This window comes from Paramacrobiotus metropolitanus, unplaced genomic scaffold, assembly GCF_019649055.1.
Source record: "Paramacrobiotus metropolitanus isolate TYO unplaced genomic scaffold, Prichtersi_v1.0 Parri_scaffold0000029, whole genome shotgun sequence".
Taxonomy (NCBI): Eukaryota; Metazoa; Tardigrada; class Eutardigrada; order Parachela; family Macrobiotidae; genus Paramacrobiotus; species Paramacrobiotus metropolitanus.
In genome coordinates, this window is record NW_026570249.1 from 1119064 (window position 1) to 1143352 (window position 24289).

General features: G+C 44.0%; 4 protein-coding genes and 2 long non-coding RNA genes across 6 annotated transcripts; 3 read left to right on the plus strand and 3 right to left on the minus strand.

Moving 5' to 3' along the window:
* Window positions 1-172: 172 nt before the first annotated feature.
* On the minus strand, window positions 173-991 carry LOC129588441 (uncharacterized). Its single transcript, XR_008690477.1, has 3 exons — window positions 835-991; window positions 337-512; window positions 173-270 (listed from the first exon to the last, which is right to left on the minus strand). It is a non-coding gene; the product is annotated as an uncharacterized LOC129588441 (long non-coding RNA).
* Window positions 992-10290: 9299 nt separating this feature from the next.
* On the minus strand, window positions 10291-11231 carry LOC129588440 (uncharacterized). The gene is made up of 3 exons (XR_008690476.1): window positions 11032-11231; window positions 10472-10585; window positions 10291-10401 (listed from the first exon to the last, which is right to left on the minus strand). It is a non-coding gene; the product is annotated as an uncharacterized LOC129588440 (long non-coding RNA).
* A 3532-nt stretch (window positions 11232-14763) lies between these two features.
* LOC129588406 (uncharacterized) lies at window positions 14764-16766 on the plus strand. Its single transcript, XM_055482603.1, has 3 exons — window positions 14764-15172; window positions 15283-15786; window positions 15998-16766. The coding sequence occupies exons 1-3, from the start codon at window positions 15085-15087 to the stop codon at window positions 16474-16476; spliced, it is 1071 nt and encodes a 356-aa protein (XP_055338578.1). The 5' UTR covers window positions 14764-15084; the 3' UTR covers window positions 16477-16766.
* Window positions 16767-17972: 1206 nt separating this feature from the next.
* LOC129588407 (uncharacterized) lies at window positions 17973-19592 on the plus strand. Its single transcript, XM_055482604.1, has 2 exons — window positions 17973-18541; window positions 18823-19592. The coding sequence occupies exons 1-2, from the start codon at window positions 18403-18405 to the stop codon at window positions 19212-19214; spliced, it is 531 nt and encodes a 176-aa protein (XP_055338579.1). The 5' UTR covers window positions 17973-18402; the 3' UTR covers window positions 19215-19592.
* A 662-nt stretch (window positions 19593-20254) lies between these two features.
* Window positions 20255-21587, plus strand: LOC129588364 (uncharacterized). Its single transcript, XM_055482548.1, has 2 exons — window positions 20255-20467; window positions 20691-21587. Exons 1-2 carry the CDS (start codon window positions 20362-20364, stop codon window positions 21233-21235), a joined length of 651 nt encoding a protein of 216 aa, XP_055338523.1. The 5' UTR covers window positions 20255-20361; the 3' UTR covers window positions 21236-21587.
* Window positions 21510-22720, minus strand: LOC129588306 (uncharacterized). The gene is made up of 2 exons (XM_055482472.1): window positions 22015-22720; window positions 21510-21907 (listed from the first exon to the last, which is right to left on the minus strand). Exons 1-2 carry the CDS (start codon window positions 22718-22720, stop codon window positions 21597-21599), a joined length of 1017 nt encoding a protein of 338 aa, XP_055338447.1. The 3' UTR covers window positions 21510-21596.
* Between the last annotated feature and the right edge of the window lie 1569 nt (window positions 22721-24289).

A 24289-nucleotide genomic window follows, 5' to 3' on the forward strand; every position in this document is an offset into this window, starting at 1 on the left:
GATTGTGCGCTTGAACGTCAGCGTAGCGTTTCTATCTTCACCGATGATGTGCTACAGCAATGCGTAACCGAATGCAAACCGGCGCTTAAGATACATTTGAGTACAACCTTGTACTCGATATCGTGTTTATTGGGGTGGTTGCACGCCGGCATTTTGTACCTGCGTTATCGTCTGAAACTCAAACTCAGTTCTAATGGTGATACCAGGTTCCATACGTCGGTGCAGCACAGTTGAGGCAGCAGTGGATTGATCAATCAGTAGACCGCGCTCCTGGAAAAATATTTGCCCGTCGCTGGGTGCTAAATTTCGCCATTCAGGTGACTAAAATATTCTTACTGGAATTTTAGTGGGTTTGCGTAGTTCCTTAGCACTATGATTCCAGAAGTACTCCTCGTGGCGGAAATGTTGAGTGTCGTAAAAGATTGTCAACCCAAGCTCATCAGCTTGGTGATACGGGCGTTGCGCAATAGAGTACACGCTCTGGTTGGTCCATCTTAAAGGACTGCTGTTACCTGTGGAAATACGTACAATTTTACAGCAATCTACTATCCTGCGACACACTTATCTACGTCGGTACGTGGTATCGGAAGGTTATGCAGGATTTTGTACGAACACAGTAGTCACAAATCAAGAGAGCGCAATGGAAATGCAACGCTCATTTCCTGTGCGTAGTTCGTACAGGTAAGTTAAGTTAACTGTACAGACTACGAACTACCATGCAGCAATTCAAACGCACATCTAATAATTTTGTAATAGTTTTCATAGCATTTACTTGATTGACATGCTGTATTTAATAAACGGAATCAATAATATTTATCGTGCAGTTGTACTTACTATAACTGAAAACTTCATTTGCCGCATCATTGGCAGCTGCATCAGAATCTATGTAGAACGCTCCCAACATGTACCACCTGATTGCTGGCGTGTAAAGAGCCTTCGGTTGTCCGTTGAAGCTCTAACGGCAAGTACAATATTAATACATAAAAATCATTCAAATGTTTGAATTTTGAATTCTATGCCAAGTTTTAGTTTTTTCTGCCAACGCTAATGCGTACTAAATTGCACACTGGAATATTAAATCGATTAATGTGTCATGTTGTGTATCGGATGGCTGTTACGTTAGAAGTCAGTGGGACGATGCGTGCACGACGACTTAGGATTCATTCTTGTTTTTGCTTTTCTGCCATTTTCTATATTTTTTTTAGCTTTTCTTCTGATGCGGAGCAGTAAATCTGCTGGGAGACGTAACAAAAGTGAATTTGTCGTGTCCCGTTCTTTTCCGCAGTAGGGAAAACCTAGAAAATCACGGGGGTATCGATTTGCCCTTGTGACAAGTGGCGCTCCTGTTTAACAATCACCACCTCGTGTATACCGGTATCGGGGAACCCAGCGAAAAATTCGTAGTTCGCCAATGACTCTGCGCAGTGGCCGTCGATTTCAGATGGAAGAACAATCAGAAAGGTACAACGAAGTGAACGCGGTGCAAGACCCGTTAAATGTTAGCGCGGAAAACGATCGCGCTGATCCAGTAGTTGAAGACGTCGTTGACGAAGAGCCACCGGCGGTCTTTCGCAGTCCTCGGGCTGCTATTCAAGTGCATGTGAATAATATTCCTCAAAACAGCGTAGCAAAGCCTACAGGAAAAAATAAACGGGCTTCTCACGGTAATTCCGGGCAACAAAATGCAACACCGGACGGTGTTCGACGTGATAGCGCGATGGCAGAATATGATGAGCCGCCCATGGGCTTCAGCAGTTCCCGGGCTGCTTATCGAGGTTCTGGGGACGGTATGCCCTCTACTAGTGCACCACAGTCTTGGGAAAACAATGTGAGGGCATCTCAAGAGAATTACGCGCTGCCCTCGGCCGGTTTCAGACTTGAGGGTGTGGTAGGAGACGACGGGGAAAACGCCGAACTACCGGCGGTCTACAGCAGTCCCCTGCCTTCGTCTCGAGCTCATGGGGACGGTATTTTTGGTAACAGCGGACCGAGGCCACCGCCAAGAAGTAAAAGGGCCTCCCTACCAAATTCAGTGCAGTTTGTATCGCCTTCGGCCGGTGATCGTCGCGACAAGGCCGTCGACCGCAGAGATTGCGCACCCAGGCAGTCGCTGCCGTGTTTCGACGATTTAGAGATGTCAGACCGTATATTTTCTCAACGCCGCTTCAGTGGTGTTCCGGTACAACATTCTTTTGCGACTCAGGAACAGAACGACATGGCTCGAAGACCGGAGCTGGGCGTACCACACGATATACTGCGTGGCGAACCTCGGCAGCCTGTCATTCCCCATCCGAAGCAATTATATACAGACAGGGATGCTTTAAACCGCGAAAACATCAGTCTCAAAAAGGAGCTGGATGAACTGCGCGCAAAACTCTTCCGGTTAGACGTCGAAGAGCTAGACAGCCGGCGGAGTTTTCGTCCACATTTGTCGGGAAACCAGAGCGTCGGACCGGTGCCGCCTGTCCGATCGCAACGTAGAAGTGCTGGCAGTGGTCCCTGTTTCGATGAGCGGCCGCTGGCTTTAGGAAGTACTGTGTATGGCGACGATGAATCAGGCAGTGTGGCAGCTGGCCTGGCTCAGCAGGTTGCCGCGTTCCTGACCCCATATTTTCAAGGATGGCCCGTTTCCGAGGCTTATCCTCAAGGGTTTTCTGCTACAGGGCGTGGACATTCGAACGGTCGGCTTGGCGGCCGTTTTCTTGCACCCCCAATGGATGCCAATACTGCGTTCGGAGATGGTTCAGACGAAGCATATTTGCCGAGACCAGGGTTGGCCGGGCGGACAATGGCATTGCCACCACCGCCATTTGAGCCAGCTCACGGCTCACGTGGCTTTTCGTACGTACAGAAAGACCAGCGGGTTAAAACCCCCGTCTTTAAAGGGGAGAAAGATGAGCGCATCGAATGCTGGATTCAGCGCTATGAAGCGGTAGCCGTAAAAAATGGATGGGATGATTATTTCAAGTGCATTGAATTGATTAATGCACTCCAGGGTAACGCTGCCAGATTTTACGATAAAATGGTGCAGTTGTTTCCCGAGGGTTTAGGCTGGAATGACTGGAAAGCCAAACTGCAGGACAAGTATTTCGACAAAGATCGGCAGTTCTTTGCGGCGCAGCAGCTGGCTAACCGCATGTACGATTGTAAGGAAACGGTCGACGACTACTACGAGGCCGTCATCGAGTTGATTGCCGACGTAGATTACGAAATGAGCCCAAAGATGCAAGCTCATTATCTGGTCAATGGGCTTCGCTCCCATTCGGAACTGTATAAGCTGGTGGCAGCTCAAATGCCACAGACTGTAGCAGCGTTCTTGACAGCTGCTCGCAACTGCAAGCGGATTGTCGACCAGACGGCCGCTGACCGCCGGCAGTCAGAATCGAGTAATCGCGCGGTTACATTCAGCGATCAACGGCAGACAAGTAGACGCGACCATCGGTATTCGAATACCAAAGTGCAGGACAGCAATCCTGGCACTTCCGGTGAGGATGGCACGTCGGACACTAGTCGGCCGCCCTCGCGACCCCGCACGCCGACAACGCCCGAGCCTGGCGACGCTAAGCCAAGTGTCACCTGTTTCACATGTGGTGAAAAAGGACACTACAGCACAACGTGTCAATGGCAGTCAGTGCCATTCGCCAATCTGCCCGAGTCAGTCCAGCAGTATCAAGCCGCTAAGAAACAACAGTGGAAAGGAGCCGTGCCACCTCGGGCGCCGACTCCAAAAAACTTAAAGCAGCAGTAAATGGAGGTAATACTGCTGCTGGCACTGTAGACAAACCTCTACCGGAAACAACACCGATCGCGGATGTTTATAGCACGGACACGAGCCTGCCTACAATATCTACAGGCTTTACGTATACAGTAGATATTAATAATATCGGAGTTGCTGCACTAATCGATACTTGCGCAGCTGTATCTATCATTTCTCGGGAATTTTGCGACGCGCATAGTATTCCGTGTACGCCTTTACCATCCGATCATAAGGGCGTGTGTGTGGTAGGCGTCGGAGGTGGTCGCGTGCCACTTCGTACAGCGTACTGTGACGCAAGTGTACGGATTGGCAAGAGTGATTTCCAGCACTCTTTTTATGTTTGGGACGGCGATCCTCAGTTCAGCGTGCTGATTGGTATGGATTTCTTACAGAGTAAGCCGCTGTCCATTGACGTGCAGGGTAGGCAGTTAATTTATTCGGCAGTCGAACGAACCGCTGACCCGCATGGGCCAGGCCCACCGATCCCTGCTGAAGGAAGTTATGAGATTACGGTACTACCATTTAGCCAGGAAACATGTGCAGTCAGTGAAGTGTTGCCTGCTTCCAAACCACTCCGCGGTTTCCGTAAAGTCTACGCTCTATCACAAGTGGTGATACCACCACGCTCAAGCGTAATTTCTGACGCTAAAGTTTTAAAAGCTCCAGATAACGGGACTTTTATTTTCTTACCGGAAGACAGCACGCTGCAGAGCGCTCAAGTATTTTCACCGAGTGCTATTGTTCAAGTAAAAAATGGGCGATTTTGCACTATGTTTATGAATAACACCGACAGACGTCGTGTAATACGAAAAGGCGCATTGGTAGGCACTATTGATTGGTACGATGAGGAAGACGACGTACAGGTCAATACTCTGTCACCTGACGAAGAAGAGCAAGCACTAAAAGACTTTGAGGAGCTGTTACCAGAACTGAATATTAATAAGGAACTAACTAAGCAGCAACTGGAACAACTGCTTAAAGTTTTGCGTAAAAACCGTAAGGTTTTTCCAACGTCGAAAAATCCTTATGGGTTTTCAGCAGCGCAGTCCCATCATATCGACACTGGTACGGCGCAGCCAGTTAAATCAGCGCCGCGCAGAACGTCATGGAAGGGACGTAAACTCATTCAAAATGAAGTTCAGAAAATGCTTGATAGTGGCATTATCCGAAAATCACAATCACCATGGAGCAGTCCAGTAGTAATCGTTCATAAAAAAGACGGAGGTATACGGTTTTGCGTAGATTTTAAGGATCTCAACAAAATCACGCGCAAAAATGTTTATCCTTTGCCGTTAATTGACGATTTGCTACAAGCAGTCGGCACCGCTGACTGGTATACCGGGTTGGACTGCTTCTCAGGGTTCTGGCAGATCCCGGTTGCTGAAGCTGACCAGCCAAAGACCGCGTTCTGTACGCAGGATGGTCTTTACGAGTTTTTAAGGATGCCGTTCGGGCTTTGTAACGCCCCGGCAACCTTTCAAATGACAATGGACAGTATATTAAATGGTCTTAAATGGACTATTGTACTCGTATACCTAGATGATTTGGTTGTATTTGCATGCAATTTTGAGGAGCACTTAGAGCGACTTGATATAGTGCTGTCGGCATTAAGAGAAGCCGGCATTACGGTGCAACCGAAAAAGTGTTCGTTCGCTATGAGAGAACTCAAGTTCTTAGGCCACATAATCGACGCTAGTGGTGTACGTACTGACCCTGACAAAATAAAAGCTATATCAGCTTTTCCTAAGCCGGTTAGTCAGACGGATGTTAAGTCTTTCTTAGGGCTCGCCAGTTATTACCGAAAGTTTATTAAAAACTTTGCGCATTTGGCTCAGCCACTTACTGTATTGACCAAAAAGGAAGTAAATGTAACCGTAGTATGGGGCGAATCTGAAGAAACTGCATTCAGATGTTTGAAAGAAGCCTTGTGCATAGCGCCAGTTTTGTCTAGATTTGACCCCGAGAAGCCCATAGTCATCGAGTGCGATGCATGTGGTTACGGTTTAGGCGCCGTGCTTTCACAAGAAGGCCACATTGTAGAGTGCGCAAGTCGTGGTTTATCGGCGGCTGAGAAAAAGTACGGTATTACAGAGTTGGAATGTTTAGCTGTAGTATTTGCGGTAACTAAGTTCCGGCACTACGTGGAATTCGGAAGGTTTACTGTCCGGACAGACCACAAAGCCTTAGTAAGTTTGCGTAAGCACAGGGGACCAAACGCCCGCCTAACGCGATGGGCGTTGCTGTTGGACCCTTACGATATGGTGCTCGAGTACCGTAAAGGCTGCCTTAATGGCAATGCTGATTGTTTGAGCCGCTTTCCGATTGATGAACCACCAGTCGACGAAGTAGACTTGCCGGAAGTGGCTGCGTGGTTGATTTCAGCGGATGCGACCGATGACTACGAGTACCTGCGTCAGGAACAAGAGAAGGACGAAGTACTGCGTGAATTAGTGAAAAATGTCGCTGATTTAAGTAAAGCGCATGCGCCATTTTATAAACGGTTCGTCATTCAGCATGGTGTGTTGTACCGGACACGCCGGCATAACGGCTGTGATCACCTGTGTTTCGTGGTGCCCAGACATATGAGGGCGGACATACTGAGATCCGCTCATGACATTCCGATGGCCGCTCATATGGGCGTAGAGAAAACCTGGGACATCGTGGCACGCAGGTTTTACTGGACCGGCATGATTTCGTATGTACGCAGATACATCGAGTCATGTGAGGAATGTCAAGCGCGAAAGATTCCGAAGAAAGGAATTCATGGCCTTCTTCAGCCAATGCCAATTCCGCCGGCATTCCACACCCTAGCAATGGACATTCTCGGTCCATTTCCTGTCTCGGATAAGGGAAACAAGTATATAGTGGTTGCAGTCGACCACTTAACTCGCTTTGTGATAGCAAAGGCGCTGCAAAAGGACACCGCACAAGAGGTAGCGGACTTCTTTATAACTGAAATTGTATTTAAATATGGGACACCTTCGAAACTGCTGACCGACCGCGGGACTCATTTCCGTAATCAGTTGTTAATGTCCGTAACGGACATTTGCGGCGTGAAGCAGTTAAAAACAACTGCCTACCACCCAGAAGGCAATGGATTATGTGAGCGCCAAATGGCACCTATAGCAGAGGCGCTTTCAATGTTTGTAGATAGCAAACAACGTGACTGGGATGTGTACGTGCCGGCTGTTGTTTTTGCTCACAATTGCGCTAAGCAGTGTACTACCCAGGCCAGCCCGTTTTACCTGCTATTCGGACGAGAGGCAACGTTGCCTCTAGACACAATTTTCAAGACCAATCAGCAAAAGGGTTACACTGACTATCCTGCGTACACTAAAGAATTTATTCAGACTCTCGAATCCGCTCATGAAACTGCACGTGTACGAATACGGGAGCAGCAAAATAGAGATGCTGCTAGGGTGAACGAGCACCGTACAAATACCGTATTTGAGGAGGGCAGTCTGGTTCGGGTACAGCAGTTTGCAAGAAAGAAAGGTCTAGCCGACAAGCTATCTTTTAAATTTAAGCAGCCCTATCGTGTACTTAAACGTTGTTCTGATAATGTATACGAATTAATACCTTTATTTGGTAAAAACCCGAAGCCGGACAAGTACAACGTTGACCGAATGCAGAAATACATCCCACGTATTTCCGGTGTTGTGGATACAGCAGCAAATTTGCCGGGTAATTCCCAACAAACTTCTGCTCAAGATCCACCGTCCGAATTGCAATCAGCTGACCACATCACCAAAAAGGGCAAACATCGTGGAAAAAAGCGGGTCAACTACCGACTGCTAACTCACAGTCTAAAACCAGCGCCGTCTGTGTCGAAACGTGGACGGTTGATTAAGCGTCCAACTCGATACATAAACGAGCATTAAGCGCCGCCTTCCGGCACTGGAAGAGTAGCTTTCTATTGGCTGCTAGCTGATCTAGTTCACACGCGCCAGGTCAAGAAGACAAAGAGCAGTCACGCCGCACTGCTGATCAGTTTATAAAGTAAGCTGTCAACATTCACTTTACGAATTCATTTTCAGACCGAACAAGTTTCTTATTTTTAAATTTTTTTTGTCTCAAAGTTTTTGTTAATATGAATTACGATAATCAGTTTCCATGCGGTGCCTGTCGCGCCGCTTACGCTCGATCGTACGTAGAGGGAACTCCTTTCGAAATCCCCTCTTGCCCACATGTTGCAGTCCGCAGTTTCGGGGAGATTCCTTTTGGCTGCTTTACTGAGGAGGATTATCAGTTGGTCCCCGCGCGTACTCGCGTGTTATTCACTGCAGCCTGTTCGGGATTAAAGGCTGCTTATCAAGAATTACGTGAGTCGCCCCGTCATCAAGCATGCCTGTCGGAAGCCATGAAAGGGGCGCTGAATGAAGCTCACCGAGTCTTCTTTGAAAACTTTACGGTGACCCTCTACGATCCGGACCGGAACCGAGCGGCGTATTCCAACCCACCGCTGCAGGCGACCGCTCATACGGCAGCCAACACGTCTGCTGCAGCCCTGTTCAGTAGCCAAGGCCTTTCGGGGATCTTTCCCGGCTGCTCGGGTGTGACACTGCCGGCAGTAGTGTTCAATGGAAGTCCTTCCATTACATCCGTAGCTGGCCCACCAGTGACTTATGCAGCCACTTCGAATAACGCCAGCTTGCAAGGCCCTTTGGGGACCTTTACCGGCGGTTCCAGCGGAAACCCTTCCGCTGTGCACATGGCTGGCACAGCAGCAGCTCCCGTGGCAGCTGCGTATCATGCCAACGCGCAAGGCCTCTCGGGGACCTTCCCTTACGGCTCAAGTGGAAACCCTTCCACTGTGTTTATAGCTGGCACAGCAACAGCTAATGCAGCAGCTGCTTATCGTGCCAACGGGCAAGGCCTCCCGGGGACCTTTAATAATACCGGTTTGCCGATTTCAGCGCCGGCTGGAATCATGCCTAGCAGATTTTCATCTGCTCCGCTTCTTGACGGCGCCCTTGGCACGTTGAACAGTGGTGTCCGCACTGCTACCAGTTCGGTGGTGCATCCTCACGCACCTGGCATGTCTGTTCCGCAGTCCAGCGTTGAACCAACAACGCTTCGAGGAAAAACAGCTCAAGAGCTGTTGGATACCCGTTACACGAAGTACAGCGGCCCGATTAGCAGCAAGACTACTCGCAATCAAATCAATAAATGGTGGGCTGCATGGGAGTATCAAGAAGTGGAAGGATACGGTTGCCTGGTGAAGAGATTTCCTCTCTTAATGCGGGAGTCCCAGAACGTTGCGCAAATGGTGTACGAATGCACCATTCCTTTTGGGTACACTGGACCATCGGCAGCCGATGTCGCACGTCGCCGTCCCGACATCCTAATCCCGTCTCACTGGATTCCCGGCGAGAAATCTACGCAACCACCGGCACCATTTCAAGACGTTACTGAAGAGGGAGACAGCAGTGCCGATAACATGCCATTAGCTGCTGAAGCCGAAAACTCAAGGGAAAAAGAGGGTGGAACGGACACACAGCAGAGCAAGCTTAGCGAAAAAACGGCTGACGTGTCCGACGGCATGGATGTCGTCTCTGAAGGAGAAGCGGAAAACGATATCAATGGCGCTTCTGTCCGAGCCAAACCGCCGCTGGAGAGCGCAACGCCCGAAGCGAGCGAGCTCGTACCGAACGCGGCCACCGATCCGCTCTGTCGCGAGCCTTGTGAAGTGGCTACGAACACACTGGAAAACATGGAGGTGGTCACTGAACTTGAGAAGGTGAACAGCGTCGCACCGGCCGATGATGGCGAAGGAACTGCGGAGCCGACGGATCCGTATGACCTCCCACTGGACTGTTCCGAGTAGCCTGGTTTTAGTAAGCAAAATCTCTGGGTCCTTTATTCCATTCTGTCTCTTTCTTTTACAAGTACCACTGTATTTTAGCCATTTGGGAGTGATACTTTTTCTTGTTTATTTCCTTTTAATTTGTACGGGCTGAGGGCAGCCCTTTTCCCACCGAGGGAGGATGTGTCATGTTGTGTATCGGATGGCTGTTACGTTAGAAGTCAGTGGGACGATGCGTGCACGACGACTTAGGATTCATTCTTGTTTTTGCTTTTCTGCCATTTTCTATATTTTTTTTAGCTTTTCTTCTGATGCGGAGCAGTAAATCTGCTGGGAGACGTAACAAAAGTGAATTTGTCGTGTCCCGTTCTTTTCCGCAGTAGGGAAAACCTAGAAAATCACGGGGGTATCGATTTGCCCTTGTGACAAATGGCTTTGGTAAATTAACAGAAAATCATAAAAAAACCGGAAGTGCTTACAACTTCTATTCCTTGTTCCGTTGATTTGAACAGAATTGTAGTCTCTGTGGAGACGCCTGACCACCAAGAGCGTCTTATCTGGGCACGTATAGTATCGTTCACTAATCCGAACATGACCTACCAGCGCAAGAACGAAGTATGAAAGGTCACCCAACTTAGAAACTCTCATAACTGAAAGTACCTGTACTTGGCCGCCGTTATCTTTTCGTTAAGTTTAAACGGAATGCATTGCAGAAAAACATTGTTTCGGCTGCTGGGGGCATTTTTAAAGACAACGCAATATGCATCGTATTCGCCGAAACTTCCCGGTACGAATTCGAAGGTGTTCCCCTTCGTCAGATCGGTTGTGTCCGAAATATCTGAATAACAGTGCATACTTTTTATTGACAGAATATTACACCATTTAAAATTTGTTCAGTGCTTTCTTACTGAAAATATTCCACAAAGCGCTAATGTGGTTCATCTTGTCTTCCCCATTACTGAATGCGCCAAGATAAGCTTCCGGTATTTTGCTTGGAGGGCTACGTTGTTTATAGGTGAAACCTGCTCAATAACAGTTCGACTGCCGAATTTTGACATATCCTAGAAGTGTGTTGGTTGCAGGCTTAATTAGTTTTTTCATTTACATCTAATAAACAATAAATTGCGCGAGTATGATTCAATACCTTTTCATGATTTTCTTGTTGCCTTGTGTAATCAGAAAGCCTCTTACAGGTTACTTACGAACACTCATACCGAAAGCTAATTTTCTGTTGTAATACAGAAAATATCTTAGAGTACGGCATTGCAGCTATTACAACTAATGCAGCCGAAGGATGAACGTTATAAGTTCAAATTACATATAGGCGTTCAAATTACATATAGGCGCTACGGGTATTGGAGATATTTCGGGAGCAATTCTGTCATCAGGTTAAGGTCGACACTCGACACGACACTGGTAAAAATCAAAATTTGTGAGCAAAATACAAGTTCAGATGCCACGTATTTACCTGGAAGTACTGCTGATGCACTCCATCTGCTTGATCCACTACTGGAGCTGGAACCCCAGCGAGAACTGCCACTTGATGAGCTGGAGCGAGAACTATTGCTTGTTGTACCCGAACGAGACCCTCCGCCTCGGCCGCCACGTCCACCGCCTGCTCTGGCACCATTGGGCAGTTGTGCATGTTAAAAGCGCCCAACAGGTTGCAAGTAGCCTACGGAAGTTAAACCACTAATACAACGAAGCAAAAGAAATATATGGTATCTGTTGCTTTTATCAGCCGATATATACCGACAGCACTATAAGTACACGGATCGCTATCGTGTCTTTCACATTAAGTTTGAATGATTGCTCGCACAGTACGAGTATGTGCTGTAATACGCAAAAGCAGCTAATCGGAAAATATTTTTATAAATTATACATTAACATTTTTTACCGTCAACAATAAGAACTACAAAAGGTTGTAAATTAGAAGCTCAACCTTGCATTTGTTAGCACATGTTATCTAATTTTAATGTAAGATGACGTTACCAGTAAGAAGTATTGGAGAACATGGGAATTTTGATGCGGTATACATTTTTACTGCAACAATAGCACTGAGCCGGTTAAGCGCTTTCCATTTAAAGTGTAACCGTGCAAATACTATAAACGATTATAGAAGCCTAAATGCTTCTGACACTAGACTGTTAACTGCTTACGATCTCATGCTTAAAAACTTTAAAATTTTCCAATGCCTGATTTTTTATCACATAGTGCAATCAGATATTGAGCTTACCATTAAGATCCAAAGATATTGAGCTTACCATTAAGATCCAAATATACTGTCTCGATAAGGTAGGATAAAAGTCAACATGGTCATTCTGTCCAAGGTATTTCAGTCTTGTTCGGTGCTTTCTACAAGGTACAATAGGTATAGGTAAGAAGGGTTAAAACCCTTTATAAAGTACCTTGAATTTTGCATCTAGTGCCGTGAGAAATTCAGTCGAGAGTTCATCGGTTTATGCCTGAAAAGATGGAAAGGAACTTCAAATCTGTTTGTAACACACAAGCTCTGGCAGAAAAAATCAATAAAAGCTAAATTATCATACGGAAAATAACACCTAATTCCTAAAGCGGTCCATGAATATACAGATACTGTTAAAAACCTATTTTCAGTTTCCGAGATATGTACGTACAGATACATCAATGATCAATCCTTACTTATTATTAATTTTTGCATCGAGGCCGCGAGATGTTGTGATGAAGCATAAGGCGCAAGTCTATTGCTGCACGAAGACCGTAATGTTAATGCAACATTTGTCCAAATTCTACGAGTCCAGTATTTTGAAGTCCAGTATTTTGATTTCCATTTCTTGTTGTAAAGTCACTGCAAACGCTGTAGACTGTAGTTAACAACCACTCGCTAGTAAATATTTGTATGCCTACAAAAATTAAAAATGGGGCAGTGGGCCCATCCATTGATGCAGGTGACCTTTGAGTATGGCGTTTATGCGTTCACGGCACGACAAGTACTCGGCTGCTTGGCTATACAGTTGTATGTGGACAATTTAGCTACATATAATATACTGTAGTATTTATAGAACGGGAGCTTTAATAGTAGGAAGTATTCAAATTTAATGTCAATATATCACCCCTGATAGAGTGATTGAGATATGTCTAGTTTGAATATTCCTATCACTGTTATTACTGGTACTAGCAGACCCCGCGCAAATTGCGCGGAAGAAATTAAATGAACCACTGTGCATATGCAAATAACTTAACTTGAATACGTGTTTTAAGGACTATATTTTTTAGCGTATTCCTAAGACCGAAGTACTTTTATGGTAAATTTTTATTTTTTACTATAAATGTGGCGCTTCATTCGGGTTAAATGAGGTTCGGTTCAAACTGCATGTTTACAATTTAAATGTACAGATTAACAATTTTCATACACTGCACTAAAAGCTATTCTACCCGGTACCATAGCTGTAGTACGGCGCGACTCAAGTTTACGTAACATTTTTTCAAACGATTTTTCAGCTTCACTCCCGTTGTAGAGCGCTAGAGTGACCGAATTATTACAACCCGGCTACCGTAAACGCAACACAAAGCCCAACTGCCCCTAAAAAAAATTTTAGTTGATTTTTTAAAAAAAATTTAATTAGATTAAATTTTTTTTATTGTTTTCTATGGTGTCGTGCAACCGCTGCAAAGTGCAACGTATGAAAACCCTTCCGACCCCCCTCCCTTGTAACAAAAAAATTGCAAAAAGTCCGACCATTCCCGCCGCTTCGTATTACGTAATGTTTGAATCGCGCGTACCGGAAACAGCATCCATCCCTGTTTTCCGTAAATTGCATAGAAGTATGCAAATTGCACGTTATATTAACTACTCAAAGAGCCCTCAAAAGACGCCATGAATGCCTTTGATGCCTTTGTTTTGAATGCCTCTGATGTACACCCAGAAGAAATCCACTTTTTCGGTAATTTTACCACAGAGCAGAGACTTGGGTCAATTTTAAATTGGCCGCTCCATCACAGTTATTGACGGTCATTTATCGAAGAACATAACGATATGGTAATCGGTGTATTAACTTTTCTGTCTTTTCCTGCTATCGAATTATTTTGAAATCGCTCAAAAGTTTTAATTTATATTAAGCGGTAAGCACTAATTTAAGTGGTATCCAGTTCATATTTTCAGATTTTAATTATATTCTACGCATACATAGATTATAGTTACCTGCACCCTGTGTAAGTTCTGGACAATTTCGGACAATGGGAACTGCCTTATTCATGTTTTGTTATCCAGAAAGTGGATGCCTCTCTTGCTGCTCCGCGAGCTCCGCTCGCGCCGCAGCTCGGCGTCGCCTGCGGCTCCGCCTTCGGTTAATAGTCCAGAAATACTCAAACGTGCTTCTAAATCTTTAACTGTTACTACCCGTACAGTACTTGCTGTTCAACAGTAAATATTGTCCTACCCCATGGACGGGCTGATACGTTAAAATCACGCATACCGCTCCTGAAGGCAATTACTTAACCGTCTACTGGTTTCGGAGTTATTTCCGATTTCCTGATTGGCTATTGCATTGTTCCGTAGACTTTGTACAGTAGGGTTTCCCAGATTTTTCTTTAAAAGCTATTCGTTTTCTGAAATCAAACCGATTTTGTAAAAACCTACCAAATTAGGGCTTTCGAATAAAATATAGAGCTTAAAGATTGATCCAGTGTGTCGTTCGCGATGGATGCGCAGACACGCCGACCACACCTCATCTTATTCTTTTATTATAAAGGATTATAAAGGATACGGCCATTACTGGATAGTGTACTGTATATTGCGCGTATTGTTCATAATCGAGGGCAGCAGACAGTAGTAGCGTACTGTCACAAACTCACATGGAAATCGTGTTTACGAGCCGTAGAAAGCGATAGCCGACTGGCAGTACTATGAGTCGATGGCGAAATAATGCAGCCTGCTAACAGGTAATGACATAGAGATTTTTTGTGTGAATCTCTTGCGCATACCTAATATGAACGTACAACCTTGCATAATAAATATGTGGGGCATCTAACACCTAGCTCGAGTGATTTGCAGTCATGGCGTCCATCGTTAAATCACATCCCTTTGTACGGCGAATTGCTTACGGCGTTACCGCGCTAGTACAATTAAGCGGTATGGTTGGACACAGCTTATGCTGCACACACCATGCAGTACGAAGTAGTAAACCGCCGTGTACAGCGCAACGTAAAATACTTTGGTAGCAGTTCGCTGTAAAAGTGTCATAATTCAAAGCACAACACAGGAAGCATGTACGCAATGATGCACGCTGGTGCCATGCGGCGTGCATGCAACATGGTCGAGCATTGTCAGTATCCGATTTTTGTTCAAGTCAAGCTATGATCTCATGTTAGACATTGTTCTTTAAGGTAATCTTCGAAATTTTTATCAATATTCGTCGCTTTTTGAGTCCATGCGTAAGCCACCATATATGTGGTAGAAAATACTTACTGTCAGTAATGTAACAAGAAAGCTGACGAGCGCGAAATTACATATACGCATTTCCCCACCAGTCCATTTTCTACAATGCACCCAAGTGGACAGTTACGCGCTATGAGACTGGGAGCTCTTCAAGTATCCGCCGGAGTCCTGCTTTTCTTCACCGATACTTTAAGTAAGTTATTTTGAGCGCGAATCGGCTCGTTCAAAATATCGTCACTATATGTTGTAATTCTTTCGATAAAGCAGGTACAAATTAAAAAAACTTACAGGTTGTATATGCAGATTTTATACTCGAGCGCTCCAACCACGGGGAATGCATTGCACGGTCCAACACAGTATTTGGCTCGGGATTTTGGGCCGGGGGATTTTTTGTTCTAAGCGGATTATGGAGTATGTGCGGACGCCATTTTACAGGCGATCATCGGCACCTGACTGCGTCGTTAGTGCTCAACGTTTTTGGATTGGTTCTGGCGCTGATAATGACTGCCGTATATGTCACTTTGATAACAACAGATAACAGCCTATACTACATCGGACAGTGCGTGGGCTCATCAAGTGTACCGGTGTCCATGGCGCACATGATTTTATTCTGCGTCATCACTGTCATCAATCTGTCCCAGGTGGTGTCGTTAAGCGTTACCTTCATCCATTCAAGGTCGTCAGTATCCAATGCCCAGAATGCGTCACTCGTTAGCAAGACAGCGGCGCATAATCCTGTTTTAACATTGACCTTAGGAATTGTGCAGGCATCCTTGGGAATGTTACTTTTTATCTTCAATACGGGAGGTAAATCTTGCATAAAGTGTATATTAAATAAGAAATATACGAGATAAAGTATATGTAAGAAATTTCTGTATATGTGTGAATGCATACTTAACTAAATACTGTATGTGTAAACATTTACACATAATAGTACATAAATATGAACATATATAAATCATATACATATAATATGAAAATTATGATGAAAGCTAATGTCGGGCTCTTATTTTTGTAGTTTTCGCATACGAATTCGGTTATCTTCACGGTTTGGTGTGCAACGTCACGTATTACACCATTTTCGGATCGGGATTCTGGGCTGGAGCGTTTTTTATAGTCATCGGTGGTGTTGTAATTTCCCACGCACAGTGTGTCCTGTATGAACCGGAAGCAAAAAGCCGGTGGTTACCCATAATGGTCCTGCTGAATCTAGTTGGAGCGGTTCTCAGCCTGATCCTGGCACTCGTCGCCGTTGGCATGTCCTTTATTGAAATTCGGATATCGTGTTTCCGGTCCGAAGAATATAAAGTGGCAGCGGTCCATGCCGGAATCTTCTTTGTGATATTTGTGATTAATTTTGGTCACTTGGTCTCTGCCAATGCGACGGTCAGCAGTGCGCCTCGGCCAGCTGAGCCGATTCGCACCAATATAAACACCGTCGCGATCATACCACCTCTAGAAGGAATCGCAACGGCAATGCAGACGCATCCGGTGTAATTTGCTTTTTCCTAATGATTTTTTGTACAATTTTCTCGGCAGTATATCTCCTGGTTTTTGCACTATTAGAAAATATGTATTATTCTTGGCAAACGGTTTGCTCAATGAAACAAACAGACGTACAAAGTGTTTGTGAATCTGTTCGGGTATTTGCTGACTGGGACAAACGTGCTTGTATTGTCTGCACATCTTCGTGAGAGAATTCATAATTGTCCGCCGCCAAAAGTGATTTTGCATGGCAGCATCTATAAAAGGCTTTTGAAGTTCATCGCATTTGGTAGCACTTGCAAAGTGTTCCTTTACTTCCTGATCACTATTCACCAAAACAAGAGATTTTTAACTCTGCAGAAGCTGTTTTGACTGAATAATACGTTTTAAGCAATATTTTATTCAAATTTACCATTTCGTAAAACCCTTGCTTACAAGTACTACTTATTATAATCGAGTTAAACTTTGACCTTTCGGTATCTTTATGTGGAAATCAATTTGTATTACTTGTATTTTTAGTTATTTCGTCCGCACAATTGATCTGATAGGGATACGGACGTTCATACAGTCATATACAAACTGTCAACGTAATATGCTTGGAACTTTAATTAAGCACAATACGTGCACATAGTATGTATCTAGCGCTAACTACAGTAATCGTGGTTACGCTGTTACCTGTCCTTTCCCTTCTTACTTTTGCAACATCGCGCAAAGCACTATGTTTTTTCCAACATGCATTTACAGATAGTTTCATTGTTAGCAAATAAGTACATGCAAATTCTTGTTGCGCGTTAACAGTTTAACCACAGCCCAATAATACTACTACGTAGGGGTGGGTTGTGGCTTAACATAAAGCCTGCATTCAAAGGTCATAAACTCCTTTGGTTGGTGACCTGATCTGATTTTTTGTAAAATCGGACTCGTCATGACGGGTAACTTGGATATTTCTGTAAGACCTGATAGGTTAATTCTGTGCTGAATTTCGCTTAATTCTAATGGCTTTTGGCTATTATAAGATACTGTCTGGTCAATCCCAGTCGTACTGCAATTTTTTTTGTCCACCTTATCCAGCCGTGTATGAGGGAAGGCAAAAGTCCTTCCGTTAAGAGTTTGATAAATCGCCAAGACTGACCATGAGGAAAATCATGGCATAGTGCGTCACTCTAGTTCCAAAAGAGCGGGAAATATGCTAATTTTCTGTACGGATACTGTACTTGCTACAGATTTAGTGTTCCGCAGACTATAGTCCTAGTCACTCCTTCGTCGCATAAAGAAAGCATAATCCAGTTCTACTGTGTGATTGTCTCCCATACTAAATAATGATGGACTGAATGCCGGTACGTCGTACGGCACTCGTACCGACTCATTCACGATTATACAAAGGAGTTTACAAAGCAGGAAGCCAGTCTTAATTGATAAACGAAGTCGTGTTAGTTTTTACTTGACTGACATTTAAGCTCGCATTCCCAGAACAGCCGGCATGCCGGTAAAGTTGAATGACTATTTTTTGCACGGTCTGTAGACTGTATATGCGATGACTAATCTGACTCCACCGATTCTCCAATGCTTTCTAGGAACGGTACATAAAAATATTATTGTACTCGTATTATCGATCTAAAGCGCACTGTTTTCTCGTGCATTCTTAGAATTAAGCAGCAGTACTGTTTCATAATGTCTCTACCATGATCCGGTATTGATCTGTTGTTCACTGATTGAAACACACCATTGGGTTCTTCACTTTTTAACTTATCGAGCGACGGTTTCAGTATTTTCTATGTTTCGTTCATACCGTTGCAGTTATTTTATGAGCAGTTGAGCACCTTATGCGGATGTAATATTTCCAGCGCTAAAAGTACTGAAATTCAACCTCCGTTTTATAACAGAATTATACACATGTGTCACTACTGTAAATTGCCTGTGTTATAAACGGCCATAATTATGGAAGGACCTCCTTACAAATCCATTGGCAAGCAAGAAGTGCCAGCTATTGAGAAGATTCCCAATCGTCGTTTGATTACTGCGTTTGCTGCCGTTCAGATTGCGTTCGCCATCATCCTCTTCGTGCTGACCATCATCGGTGAGTGTAGAATTTGCTGCCGGGATGTTGCCTAACCCGCCATCTGAACTACGTATCGCTTTGCCTTGTTTGGTCTTTCGGATCGCAGGACGACCGTCTTAACGCATCTGGCTTATTTGAAACCGTATTTGTGTGTGCAAAACCGTAGTCATAATTCAAACATCTGTCTTGCTTTTGCTCCCGATATCGGCACAGAAATATGACTTACATATATATAATATAAAAATAACATGTGTACATATGTAAAAAAACACCTCATATGTAAAATAATGAATTTGCAGATCTCTGTGTGAATGAGGGTGATGCGCCGTTTATGAACAGCGTAATCGGATCGGGTATCTGGTTGGGAATCATCTTCATCGCCGCTGGATCATTCGCGATCGCCTGGATTCGAATGCCACCATCGGAGGGGCAAACAAAACGGTTTTGGCGCTTCTTGAAGACAGCGTTGGTTTTAAGCGCAGTTTCGTTTGCCTTCACTGTCATTGTGGCGCCGCTGTCGTTTTGGTTTCCCTTGATTGCCGAACACAATCCCATGAAAAATATGGGATTTACATTCTTCGCCATTTATCTACTGATGTTCATCGTCAATTTAGGACAACTGATTACCTTGAGTATTACTCGGCGTAAACTGAGAAATTCGAGCAAAGTCACGGTTGTCTACCAAAGCTGAGCAAGACGCCAGTTCAGCCTAGTGCCAAATTTTCAGTCCAAAGATTTTCTTCGCGTTTAATCAAATATGTGGCTGCTTTTGGCCGGAATCAACGATGTACGTTTTGTACAGGGTGACTTTTCAATGTTTTTGTGGGAACAGATATTCTTGAGACCGGGTCTTTTAATGGACTCTTTTTAAACCAAAATTATGTCTTGGTATACAGAAATGTAACTCGCTGACTCCATAATACGTAATTTTGTATATTTACGCCTCGCAACTATTCGAGTACTCTGCAGATGTTTTTGTTTGTATGACAGTATGAACTATGAAGTACAACTGGGGTTGTTTTTTTGTCTGTTGCAAACGCATACCTATATATATTTGAATTACAAAGCGTATATTTTTGTGTCAACTTTTAAATCGTCGTTGATGGGAAAGATTATTCTGTTGGTGTTGTATACATCATCGCGGAAAAGAATGCATTATAAAATTTTATTTGTTATCAGCAAGACAAGGCATTACCCATACTGCGAAGGTCGGATTCAGTTGTTTTTTTAACAAACACATATTTAGTGTTTTCTGTATCTATGATACATATAATAATAATATCAGTAATAAAGTTTGTAACTACGAAGCATAAGGCCAGGAGCAGCACTTGCATGTCAGCAACATGTCATCGGGGTTTATTAGAAATGCACAACCAGAATAAGAGACACCTCACCGGTAATATCATGGAGCAAGTACAGTTTGCTTACTTATAATTCGCTTGCGCTAACTGACGTCTTCGGATAGCTCTTCCTGGAAAACATATCTTTTGTGCAGGAACCCAACCGATCTGATAGGACGATAGAATCAAAAATTTATTACCTACAGACTAGAGTACGAGAATGATTCCCCGCGACCATGACTAACCTGATGCCATGCCGAAATCAATGTACAGTGCTACACTAGTTACAGAATTTCTGACAGTGTTCTTTGTATGCATTATCAGATTAGAAGATATAATCAAGTAAATACGATGGAAAAAGACGATTAACAACTGCTTCGTATAAGTACAAATTGGAGTTATTGGACAAAGACAAAAAGTCTACTACTTCAAATTGTGCAGTTGGCATTTTTCTTTACGACAGATTCTGCTGCCGGAATACCATAATTTGTTTTAGCAATGGATGTAACGAATGTTGGACAGCTCCATAACCGCGCTGCGGTTGTGACCTTTGGAGCCCTGCAGGTCTCGATTGGCATACTGTTTTTCCTGCTTAACATTATCGGTAAGAAAACTGAAAGCATTAAGCACATCTATAATACTTTGTAAATAAGCCAGAAAAAAAACGTGCATAACCTAAAATTGCTTAAATTGGATTCTACTCGTATATTTACTTATATACGAGCACACATATGTGGCCAAGATGCTGCGCTAAATATTATTCATCTTCATACCGTACAAAACAAAAATCAATCGCATTCAATATTTTTGTTTATTCTATGGAACAGATTTGGCAATCAACGTACCAGGTGTCTTCATGAACAGCGTGTGGTTTTCTGGCATATGGATGGGTGGCTTTTTCATTTTAACGGGATCGTTCGGCATCGTCGCTGGCCGCTTCTTACCTCCCGGAATCCCAGCGAGAAGCCGTCAGGGATTCCTGGTCACCGCTCTGGTCCTCAGCGTTCTGTCATTGACTAGCACGATCATCGTAACTCCGTTTTCGTTCATATTTCCAATACTCGTTGGCCCCTATGAGCACAATCAGCTGATTCCGTTGGGCATCACGTACTTTACCCTGTACCTGGTCATGTTCATCGTTAATCTCGGACAACTGGTTTCGACGAGCGTCAACATCCATAAATTGCACCCCAGTGCTCCGACTGTCGTTTACATGGTTAATGTACCATCCGGTGTTCCTACCCACCAATTTATCACCACCGCCATCGCGCAACCACAACCGGCGCCCATTGTTGTGGGTCTTCCGGTACAGCAGCACAATCCGCCGCCATATGTCATCGAACAAGCTCTGGCGACACATCCTAAATTCTGATTACTTGCAGTATAATGCATATACGAGCAATCGCATAAACCCTGCAAACTTTGCTCGACACTTCATCAGTTGTAATAGACACAGTCAATGATACATAGTTTATGATAGTTATACAATTAACATTGCTGGTTTGCTCCTAACTTCTTTCATTCCTTTTCTACTGCTTATCTTTTTAGCTCTAAATAGGGCAATGCCGTTAAAATAACTATTTAAATCTGAATTATCTGCTTCAAAAATTTGCTATGACAAAAAATGCAGTACGAATTGATTACCGGTACTTCGTCGTTTTTTTACGGTATCGTAGCATCAGTGAGCTACAGTCTTCGTCATGAATCAAAAGTTACTTCTGCAATACATTCAGTCACTGCAAAAGTTTCCGTATATCAGCTATAGAACGCACAGCGCAACGGTATTGTGGATAAAAGGTCAAATATACAAAAAGAGGCAAGATGTGCTGGCCATGGAATACTAGAACAAAGAAAGCGTAAGCACTAGTCTGGCTTTGTCGGGTCCACCGTAAAATTGCCATAGGAATCTGGCACAACACCGCAATCACGACAATGATGGATCCAGTCAAAACCGTCTTTGTCATGACAGCTAGCAGCGCTTTGGTTCGTTTCGCTTCGGCGGTTTGGTTACGTGTGTCGGTCGCTGCGTTTCCCACCGTTTCTCCTGTAACACAGCAAGCGGTTAGTGTTTTATTTGTCGTATCTAAGCATACTTTAAAATATAGCAACTGTTAAAAAGTTGTAAACATAAATTAATGTAAAGCGTTGTACCGTTGACTGAAAGTGAGTGAACTTTTCGATTGCGGAATATCCGCAGTTTTCCTTGAACAGCGACATAGATCAGGCGCGCCTGCGTCACCGCAACGACAAAAACCGTAAACACCAGACTTCCTTCCACATAAACAGGAAACCAGATTTTCGGATAGGCGAAGAACGCCACTGAGTTACAGGGAACCATAATAAACTGTTCTAGCACGGTGAACAAGACTGTCGTAAACAGTGTACAGTAGAACCAAGCACCGGCTATGACAGTCAAGATAGCGCGTTTCCCAATGCGGTTTCGATAGAAAGTCGCAAAATCAACCGAGATCCATCGGTCAATACTGATACACACAATGTGCACATTGTATAGAAGTGCGCCATAATAAGTAGCCGCCACTCCGAGAATGTACGGCCAGAATTGCGTGTGCCCGGTGTCCAAAAGCCGGGCAAACGTCGGTACGGTTTGTAGCAGGAGATACAAACCCTCCGCGACGGATAAGGAAACATGAAAGTATAAAAACGGTTGCTTATTTTTCCATTTTTTAAACACTAATAGGTTTATCAAACTGCAAAATGCGCCGGTCAAAGCAATAGGTAGAAGGGCGATCATCACGTTCCATTGTTGCGGCGTCCCGGTGAATTTTCCCGTACAGCGCATAACAGGCGCATTGGAGATCTGAGTGTAATTCACGCTTTCATTTAAAATTAATGCCATTCTTGATTTCGGATAAGTCAGCAGTCGAGGTTCAACGAGAAAGCAGCCATATTTTGCAAAACTGAAAAGGTCACTGAATTCATAATTCGCAAAACTATAATTTGCAAAACTGAAAAGATCACTGAATCCCAGATATCCGTGGTGTAGGCATGGAGCATTCCAGACACAGGAATTTATATACTGAAGCAAGTACAGGCAGGAACTACTTTAATCACATGAGAAGAAAATACCACGCGACGTTAAATCCGGGAAAGGAAAGTTGCAACAGCTGCGTCTATCATTTCGCACCAATTTTGCGCGATGCCTACTTATGTTAGTGGGAACCAATAATTTTTCTGAGTTTTGGTACACATTTGTGTTATACTATGTATGATACTTATTAGCAATCCAAGTGTCCGCCGAAACCATTGGGCGACTCGACTGGTTAGTTAAACTGATTATGCTGTTGCTCAGAAATGACAAAAAGATTGGCTAGCACGCAAAACTGAACTTATTTGTTAGAATGCACCGCAGCGTTCCAACATTTATAAGAGACACATGTGGCTGAGAGTTTTTGAAAAGTGTTAACGGACACGCACTCTTCGTGCTCGAAACAAAGACGCACCTGGGACGAAAAGTGATTACATACATATACAATACATATCTATATACAAGTACGTAGTATAAAAGTACAAAGACAGGTTGCCGGATGCGGAACTCATTAGCTCAAAGTAGTCATCGAGTAGCGGCGAGAAACAAAATGTGATACATATACTGGAAATGGAAATCTCCGCTGCACACTTTGCCACTAATTTTAATCAAGGGATAGTAACAGAAGTATGGATCCGTTTGAGACACCAATGCAAAGGATCGGAAGACCCGTGATTCCAGACATAAATGGCAATAGAAATCAGTGTTTCCAGACATTACAATTGCAAGTATCTTTAAATAAGAAAATTAGATGTTTTGGATAAATAAACCACTGAACTGAAAAGCGACTATGAATTTGTCATTGACTGTTTAGACATACAGTTTGCGTTTGCGCTGGACAGCTTTAGACACAGGCTACAGCCAAAGGCCAACGGATGACCTTATATAGACCTATATTACTATATACACAAATTAACCCAGCAAAGTATCGCCTTATTTCCTTCAAACAACGCCCGCTCACAACAATCTGTACCAAAATAAAAGAACTTCGATGCACAAACCGCTTTAATATAGTCCAGTATCACTCAGACTGTGCTATTGTGACCGTCGCAAAGTCGGAATTCTAGCGTTATTTGAGTTGTTACCAGGTATGGATTGTCCTAGTGTCCTAGTGTTTCATGCGACTCATTCAGCACGTACTGTATCGAACACGTGTTCAGGTTCCTCAGTAGGCTACCACAATTCAGGTTGTCCATTTTTTAAAGTTTGTAACGTCAGTATCGGTTCGCGCTAATAAACTAACGACAAGCTACACGATACGCGTATTATAACAATCAGAACCACCTAGTGTCAAGTTCTCCACCAAATACTCCGCTGTAGCGATGCTATCGGCACTCTTTGGGAGCTATTAATTTTGTGATACTGTGATGCTGATTTAAC